This window comes from Primulina huaijiensis, chromosome 13 (genome assembly GCF_012295235.1).
Source record: "Primulina huaijiensis isolate GDHJ02 chromosome 13, ASM1229523v2, whole genome shotgun sequence".
In the NCBI taxonomy this organism is placed as follows: Eukaryota; Viridiplantae; Streptophyta; class Magnoliopsida; order Lamiales; family Gesneriaceae; genus Primulina; species Primulina huaijiensis.
The window spans coordinates 15,187,299-15,197,014 of NC_133318.1; the positions used below are offsets into that span (position 1 = coordinate 15,187,299).

A 9,716-nucleotide genomic window follows, 5' to 3' on the forward strand; every position below is an offset into this window, starting at 1 on the left:
GATTAACCGATCGGAAACGCCCAAATTCAAGTGAGTCCGCCGATTTTGAGCGAGTTCCGGCCAAATTAAGTAGTTTTCCGACCGATTCTGGCCGTGCCACCACCGGTTCCGTGACCCTCACCCCGTCGCCGTCCTACTCGTTTGCTCCGACCATAGTCCGGCGAGTCAACCCGGCGAGTCAACTCGGCCGACTCAGCGAGTCAACCCGCCAGCGTACGTCCTTCGATTTTTTCGTAGGAAACTCCGAATTCGGTTCCGTCAACTGATCTGAAATCCTCCCGATATACTCTTCGAATCCATATGTCTATCTTAAAACTTTCCATTTTGGGAATTTTCGAAGAAACTTTTAATTTTCAGTACTTTACTCTATCCAGATATTTTATCATATTTATGATATTTTGAGAATTTTCTTTTCTTTTTTCAGGAAATGTCTCCCCAATTCCGCACTCGTGCCCAAGCTGCAATCCACATGAAGCAGCTAGCCATTGATAATCAGTCGCGCCTGATAAAGCGCCTTAGAGCCAGACTAGGTGAGAGAAGACGGGAGAATGCGATCTTAGCCACAGAGAAGGAGGTAATACGAACCCAGCTTAACAATGCTATCTACCAGGGAGAGTTGGTAAGAGGAGATAACATGGACTTGAGGGATGGCATAGAACACGGCTTGCATCGAGAGAGAAAGCTGCACGAAGACATCGACCGATACCGAAAAGAATTAGAAGAAGAAAAACAGCAAAATGCCAGGAGCAAGAAGAGACTAGAGAATTTAAGTGAGGCTATAAACAGCATTTCGAAGGTGAACCATCATTTGGCTCAACAGGGTGAGGTACTGAAGAACTAGATCAAGCAGAATAAGAGGGATTACGAACTGCGCCACCAGCTTACCATTGATATGTTGGACGAGGCAGAGGCAGACGTTCAGGGATGGAAGACACAAGTGGCCCAGCTTAATGCAGAGAATGCCCATCTCACTCATATGGTAGAGCTACTTCAGGAAGGAGAGCCGGAGGAAGAACCGGAAGAGGAAGAGCCGATAGAGATTGAGGAGCCTATAGCAGCCATTGGGGATGGAGAGATAGAGGATTAGGCTAGGATGTCTTAGTGATTTTGTTCTAGGAGTTATTTTACTTTTCCGTTGTTGCTATTTCATTCAGTATGACTTTTATTCCTTTTAGATTGGTCATGTTCATTTTAGTTCTTTTGAGAAATCAATAAAAATTTGTTTTATTTGATTCATTGATTTCAATTTATTTCAGCACAATCTATTGTATGAACTTTACTCGTACAAATTCTTAGAACTTGCGATACGATTGTAGGAAATGGCCGGCAGACCCCCGAGACAGAACCGCAACCCGCGTTACGCTAATACCGACCGTGAAGGTAGACAGGAGGATGGACAGGGAAATGGACCCCCGCCTGCAGTCAACTTAAGCCGAGCTGATCTTATGGCCACAGCCACCATTGTAGCGACAACACTGCAAGGGTTGGGAAATCAGAACGTCAATCAGCCACCACCATCTCCACCACCAAATGGAATCAAGTTCCACTATGAGTCACTCCGCAAAAATAGATGTCCAACTTTCAGTGGAGCTGCTGACCCTGAAGTTAGCCAGAGCTGGCTAAAAAGTGTAGAGACCCAGCTGCGACTATTGGAAGTTCCCGAAGCACTGAAAGTGGACGTGACTGTGCCGTTCCTAGAAGATAAAGCGGGAAAATGGTGGGAAGCAATCTCGCCAGCCATGACAGCTGCAGGACCAATGACTTGGCAGCGATTTCGAGAAGCCTTTCTGAAACAGTATTTTCCGGCCGAGGTCACACTGCAGAAACTAAGTGAGTTTGAAAACTTCACTCAAACTCCGGATATGTCGGTTGTGGAATACACCTCCCAGTTTAATGCCCTTGGATCTTATGCTCCGGCCATCATGGCGGACGAAGTTTTGAAATTGCACCGTTTTAAAAAGGGATTGAACAGCAGGATCCAATCGGCCCTAGCAGTCTACCAACCCGCGAATTTTTCAGATCTAATGGGTGCAGCTATCCGAGCTGAAACTGACATCCAGCGCAGAGAGAAGGAATTTAAGAACAAAAGGCCCATGAATAATCAGCCCTCACGCAGTAATCAGACTTTCAAGAAGCCTAACCAGTCCGGTGGACCATCAAAAGGACCTTCGCCTACCTCAAGCTACCAGGATATTAAGCCTTGCCCAACTTGTCACTTACGACACCTGGGAGAATGCCGAAGAAACAGTGGAGTATGCTTCGGATGTGGGAAAGCGGGACACCGAATTGCCGAATGTCCTACTGCCGCCAACCAAGCAGCCGGGCCCAACAAGGGAACAGGGCCAAATACAGGAGCTAACCCCAACAAGCCAAAAGAAGGCAAGCCTAATGCCAGAGTCTTTGCTATGACCCAAGAAGAGGCCGACGACGCCACTGAAGTCGTGTCAGGTACCATTCTTATTCAAAAAGTGCCTGCTTATGCGTTATTCGATTGTGGTGCCACGCATTCATTTGTATCTAAGAGACTCGCTAAGAAACTAGGACTTAAGCCCGAATTATTAGCCGAACCTTTTCGAATAGCCACACCTACAAATAAGGCCATCGAAACTCACGAGATCCACAGAGACTGTTTGATCAGTATCGGTAATCAGAAATTCAGCACAGACTTAATACAAATAGTCATGGCCGACTTTGACATCATTCTAGGAATGGATTGGTTAGCCAAAAACAATGCAATAGTGGACTGTAAAGGGAAAAGAGTTAAACTCCGAACCCCAAATCAGGAAGAGATCGTGTATCATGGTAAATCCAAGGGACGGAAATCACTCCTTTCCGCTTCCCAAGCATGGAAGGCAATGAAATCCGGAGAAGATATCTACCTAGCAATGGTTAGCGAAGTGCAAGGAGAAGCCGAACTAAAGATAGAAGACATCCCAATAGTATGTGAGTTCCCGGATGTTTTTCCAGAAGAACTCCCAGGGATAGTCCCGGACCGCGAAGTGGAGTTCGAAATCAATCTAGTTCCTGGTGCAGCTCCAATTTCTAAAGCACCTTACAGGATGGCGCCAGCTGAACTCAAGGAGCTAAAAGAGCAACTCCAAGAATTGCTGGACAAAAAGCAAATTCGACCTAGTGTTTCCCCATGGGGAGCACCAGTACTTTTTGTAAAGAAGAAAGATGGGAGTATGAGGTTGTGCATCGACTATAGAGAACTAAACAAGATCACTGTCAAGAACAAGTACCCCCTCCCGAGGATTGACGACCTATTTGATCAGCTTAAAGGAGCCGCAGTCTTTTCGAAACTGGATCTGAGGACGGGATACCACCAACTGAAGGTCAGGGCGGAAGATATCCACAAAACAGCTTTTCGGACAAGATATGGACATTATGAGTTCACAGTGATGCCTTTCGGGCTGACCAACGCACCTGCAGCCTTCATGGACCTAATGAACAGAGTTTTCAAACCATTCCTGGATCAGTTCATAGTAGTATTTATTGACGACATTCTCGTCTACTCTTCCAACGAGCGAGATCACGAAGAGCATCTGCGCATTGCACTTCAGACTTTGAGAGAAAAGGAGCTCTATGCTAAGTTTAAGAAATGTGAGTTCTGGCTAAAGAGTGTATCCTTCTTAGGACACGTAATCTCTGAAGCAGGAGTATCAGTGGATCCCAGGAAAGTCGAGGCAATTACAGAGTGGCCGAAACCTAAGAACGCCACCGACATCAGGAGCTTTCTTGGACTAGCAGGTTATTACAGGAAGTTCGTCGAAGGTTTTTCTTCGATCGCCATACCACTGACGAAACTCACTCAGAAGAATTCCAAGTTCGTCTGGGACGAAGGTTGCGAGAAAAGTTTTCAGACACTAAAAGAAAAGCTCGCATCCACGCCAGTACTAATCTTACCCACAGAAGATAAAGAATTCACCATCTACAGTGACGCATCCAAGGAAGGTCTGGGATGCGTGCTCATGCAAGAGGGAAGAGTGATCGCCTATGCATCGAGGCAGTTGAAACAGCACGAGCAAAACTACCCTACGCATGATCTGGAGCTAGCAGCAGTCGTGTTTGCCTTAAAAATATGGAGACACTATCTCTATGGCGCCAAGTGCGAAATTTTCACAGATCACCAGAGCCTTAAATACCTATTCACCCAAAAGGAACTTAACATGAGGCAAAGACGGTGGATCGAACTTCTGAAGGATTACGATCTGACTATCAGTTACCACCCGGGTAAAGCAAACAAGGTGGCCGATGCTCTGAGTCGGAAAAACGAGAGCAAGATCACCCTGGCCTCACTCTCCGCGAGGCCATGTCTGCAAGAGACTGTAAAGTTAAACCAGGACCGAGACCCTGAGCTAACGAAACTCAAGGGACAGGTTGAAAGTGGGAAGTCTCAAGATCTACAAATCGATGACGGAGGAGTCTTATGGATGAAAGGACGCCTGTGTGTACCAGACAGCAATAACCTTCGCCAAGAAATACTGTCAGAAGCACACAAGTCCAAATTTTCAGTCCATCCAGGGAGTACAAAAATGTACAGAGATCGCAAGAGCAATTTTTGGTGGAATGGGATGAAAAGAGACGTGGCAGAATTTGTCGCTAAATGCCAAGTGTGTCAACAGGTCAAAGCAGAGCACCAGTGACCTGGAGGATTATTGCAACCTTTGGAGATACCAGAGTGGAAATGGGAGCATATCTCTATGGACTTTGTGGTAGGGTTACCAAAGTCAAGGCAAGGGCAGGACGGAATATGGGTAATCGTAGATAGACTTACAAAATCCGCACACTTCCTACCCGTCCGTATGAACTACAATCTGGACAAGTTGGCCACACTGTATATGGATAATATTGTACGACTTCATGGAGTACCAGTGAGCATCCTGTCTGACAGAGACCCAAGATTCGTCTCACGATTTTGGAAGAGCTTCCAAGGAGCCATGGGAACAAAAGTGACACTTAGTACGGCCTATCATCCACAAACCGATGGCCAAACCGAGAGGACCATTCAAACTTTGGAAGATATGCTGCGAGCCTGCGCTCTAGAATTCAGTAGCAATTGGAGCAATCACCTACCATTAATCGAGTTTGCTTATAATAACAGCTATCACAGCAGTATTGGGATGGCTCCATATGAAGCCCTGTATGGGAGGAAATGCCGATCACCATTATATTGGGATGAAGTGGGAGAAAAAGTAATAGTAGGACCCGAACTCATACAGACAACAATAGACAAGGTTACAGTAGTCCGAGAGAAACTCAAGGCAGCTCAAGATCGACAAAAGAGTTGGGCAGACCTGAAAAGAAGGCCAGTGGAATTCAATATTGGCGAGAAGGCCTACGTAAAAGTCTCGCCTATGAAAGGAGTGGTCCGATTCAGTAAAGCTAGGAAGCTGAACCCTCGTTATGTGGGACCCTTTGAAATTTTGGAAAAAGTGGGCACGCTAGCATACAGATTGGCACTGCCACCAAACATGTCTAGAATACACAACGTGTTCCACGTGTCTCAACTACGGAAATACATCTCGGACCCAAGTCACGTGTTGGAAGCAGAACCACTCATGATCGAAAGTAACTTGGGAGAAGGGCTGAAATACGAAGAAGTTCCCATTAGAATTGTGGACACCAAGGATCAAGTACTAAGACGACGAATCATTCCTTACGTCAAGGTGCAATGGTCTAACCACACGGAAAGAGAAGCCACATGGGAGCTAGAAGAAAGGATGAGGGACCAATACCCGTACCTCTTCATAGACCAAGCCAACCCAAGTTTCGAGGACGAAACTTCCCATAAGGAGGGAGGGATGTAAAACCCGGGATTTTGTAATATCGTGATCATATCAGTTTAATATCAGGTTAATAATTTGATGGTGTAATCTTGGATATTAATATTTAAATCATTCAGAATATAAGATTTGTTTTAAGGTTATCTAAGTTGTGTAGATAATTTTATCGTGTACAGAATTATAAAGCTCGAGATTAAGATAATATTATCTATTTTAAACTTGAAAATTTGGTAGGAATAAATTTATCTCAATCTAAGGAATTAAAGAAGGAATTTTGAAAATAAGCAGATAAATATCTAAGATTTAAGTTGATATTGAGATACCGGGATAAAAGATCAAATAAGAGATAATAGAATTCGAAATCTAACAATATATACTAGGAATTTTCGAAAATTAGGTGGGGAAGGAAGAAGGAGATTTCGAATATCTACCTAGATCACGGATATATCATGATTCTAGATTTGATTCACAGTTCAAACGCACTATCACGATAGCAGCCAACTCCTATAAATAGAAGGGCCCTAGTTTTCGAAAAATCACACCCAAATTCTCTCAAAAATTTCGAAAATCTCCTCTAGTCTCCATAGGAATTTTCGAGCACAGCGAAGCGCTGCCGCCGTCCAGCCGTGGAAGTAGGAATTTCGAGAATTCCTGTGCAAGCAACCCTAATTATTCACGTAATTTTTGCATCAAGAATTTAAGGTAAGTGGGCAAATTTTAAAGTTTTAAATTTTTGGGTTATGTGTTTTTCTTTTAAAGAAAAAAATGCGGTCGAACACCGTCTACGTTTTTTTAAAATCTTGTTACGTTTTTGTGAGAACACTGTGAGGATTCCCTGAAAATGGGTGGAATTCCAACATATGGCCCTTAACAGTGGGATAGAACTGTTTTACGGCCTCGCCCCCTTAGAGGATTAAAACTTAGGGACTGACGTCAGTAAACCATGAAAGGTGAAAAATTGCAGTGTTAAAAATTATGAAAAGCATGCTGTAAATATATGTTATTTTCGAAAATATGAAATTTTTATGTGGTGTTCGATATTTCCCCCATTTACTGAGTATTCCCAAAATACTCACCCCTTACAACCTTTCCCAGATAAATCCGAAGAGCAGGTAGAAGAAGAAGAATCGGAACAATTTTGGGGATGGTGATTAGTAGACATGATTATTTTTTTAATTTTAGAAATTTAAAATTTTAGATTAGACGTTTCCGCAAATTTATTTTATTTCAGTTGTAAAGACAGTTGTTTTTTTTGAGGAGTTATGAATAATAAACTGGTTTTCGGTTTATACTATGCTACGAGGCTGGTTGTTTCAATTGTGTGATTGTTAAACAACGCCGGTGTCAAATCCCGAGTTTCGGGGCGTGACAACTATGCATTAATAAATTGTATGTTTGAAGAAAAAGATCAAGGCTTACTGCCCCTCTCATGTATTATTTTCAAATTGAACCACTTTACTATACACATTGAGGTAAGAAACGAAACAGGATTGTGCAAAGTGTTGTTGAAGAAACCTACATCAGAAACCATATCATGTTGCGAATGTATGGTTGGACTGTGAGGAGCAGTTTATAAAACCCAGTGGATACAAGCCGACAACACTTCGCTCAAAGAAGTAAATTGTTCAATTTATCATACGTAAGCATGATGAGCCATTTAAAAAAAAAAAATCAATCATCTGTAATATGGTGTATATGATGGAAACCCTATGTAGTTGTATGTCTAGGTTAGACTTGTCAAATGGCCGGTCCCGCTATAAAAATTGAGCGGGTTGGGTTGTTAAAATATCAGCCCGTTTGGAGGCGGGCCAAATGAGGTTAGCCCGTTTGGGTTGTGGGTCAAGACAGGGCGGGCCTAAACGGGGCGAGCAAATTAGGGTAGAATTTTATATTTTTAAATTTTATATAAAAATTAGAATAAGTCTCCGACTCGTTGGAATTCAATATGTTTGATGTTGGAAAATGTCATCAAACATAAAAAAAAAAAAAAAAAAACATTTTCTTCTCTTCAATTGAATGATAATAATTATAAATATTGTCCTTCAATTGAAAAGTGAAAAAGAAGAGAAAAAATATGTGAATTTCTTGAGCCATTTTATGATACTACCAATTTGATCTCTGGTTTTTCTTATCCTACATTAAATTTGTACTTCATGCAAGTTTGGAAGATTGAGGTTTTGTTAAATGAGAACTTGTCAAATGAAGATTAGGTGATAAATTATATGTGTAAAAGGATGAAAGAGAAGTTTGATAAGTATTGGAATCAATATAGCGTGGTGCTTGCATTTGAGGCTATTCTTGATCCACGAATAAAGCTTTCAATGTTTTTAAGTATTTTATGAAACTATTTGACTGAAATATATTTTTCTTCTATGTTTAATAAGATATTGTTTAGCATTTTTTTTAAAAAAATAAATAAGCGGGTCGGCCTGTCTAACCCGCGGCCCAAGGTGGGTTGGGTTGGGTTGGCCATTTAGAGGCCCGCCAAAATGGCGGGCTGGCCTGCCCCGCCTAATGGCGGGTTGTGGTGGGTGGCGGGCTGGTTTGACATGTCTAGTCTAGGCTATATGCTTTTAAGAACAAACTTGACACGTACCATAATTATGAAGATTGATGATATATTTTTAAAATTAAAAGATTAAGGAGCTCAAACAAACATTTAAGGGAAGAGTAGGTCTCTTGTGAGACTGTCTCACGAATCTTTATCTGTGAGACGTGTCCACCCTACCGATATTCACAATAAAAAGTAATACTCTTAGCATAAAAAGTAATACTTTTTCATAGATGACCCAAATAAGAGATTTGTCTCACAAAATACGACTTGTGAGACCGTCTCACACAAGTTTTTGTCATTACTCAAATAAGAGATCCGTCTCACAAAATACGATCCGTGAGACCGTCTCACACAAGTTTTTGCCTTAAGGAAATGGAGAGTAATGAGAAAGTTATATTTTAAGACAAAGAGTTATTAATAGTTTGCTCATCTTTTAATCATGCTAAATTTCAAATATATCCTCTAAATAATTTTTCCCTCCGTCACAATCAATTCTTTATCATGGTACGTAGCATTGAGCTTCCTGATCTCTAGCCTAAATGCTAGGAGCTGCTTAAATTATAAGAATATTTTGACTTACTTTTCATCGACTAAATGGTCAAAATATTTAATAATGATAAAGAGTTCTACGATAGTTATGATAGATTGAACAATGTGATATGGTCAATAGTAGTTTTTGTGTGAGACGTCTCACGGATCATATTTATAATAATAAATAATATTTTTGACATAAAAATTAATATTTTTTATTGATGATTTAAATAAGATATTTGTTTCACAAAATTGACTCGTGAAATCGTTTTACAAAATTTTTTGTATATGGTAAAATATGTTTAGGGAATAGTTGGACCACATAATTAAGTCTACATATATACCTAGAAATCCATGCATGCGATCGTTGCACAGAAATTTAAACTAATTCATTTTTTTTTATAAAAATAATAATAATAAGTTGATGATCATGATTAAAGTTAAATATAATATATCATATAGATTTTTACGATAATTTTTTTTAGAAATGAAATAAGCGGTTTGGTTGGTTAGATACTTAGGATAACTTTAAATTGTTTTTTTCTTTTCACCATACAGTAGTCATGAATAATTTTTTTGAACCTATTAGTTAAGTATATTAATAGTATGAAATTATAGATAATATATATTTGAGTAGGTCTCTTGTGAGACGGTCTCACGAATATTTATCTGTGAGATTGGTCAACCTTACCGATATTCACAATAAAAAGTAATATTTTTAGCATAAAAAGTAATATTTTTTCATGGATGACTCAAAGAAGAGATCCGTCTTACAAAATACTACCGGTGAGATCGTATCACACAAGTTTTTGCCTATAAAATTATAATGGTAGAATTTTGAGTTC

The 9,716-nt window shown here is 40.7% G+C and overlaps 1 protein-coding gene across 1 annotated transcript; it reads left to right on the forward strand.

The window, feature by feature from the left end:
* The first annotated feature begins 1,319 nt into the window (after positions 1-1,319).
* On the forward strand, positions 1,320-5,820 carry LOC140991255 (uncharacterized). The gene is made up of 2 exons (XM_073461190.1): positions 1,320-4,009; positions 5,057-5,820. Exons 1-2 carry the CDS (start codon positions 1,320-1,322, stop codon positions 5,808-5,810), a joined length of 3,444 nt encoding a protein of 1,147 aa, XP_073317291.1. The 3' UTR covers positions 5,811-5,820.
* Positions 5,821-9,716: the final 3,896 nt, after the last annotated feature.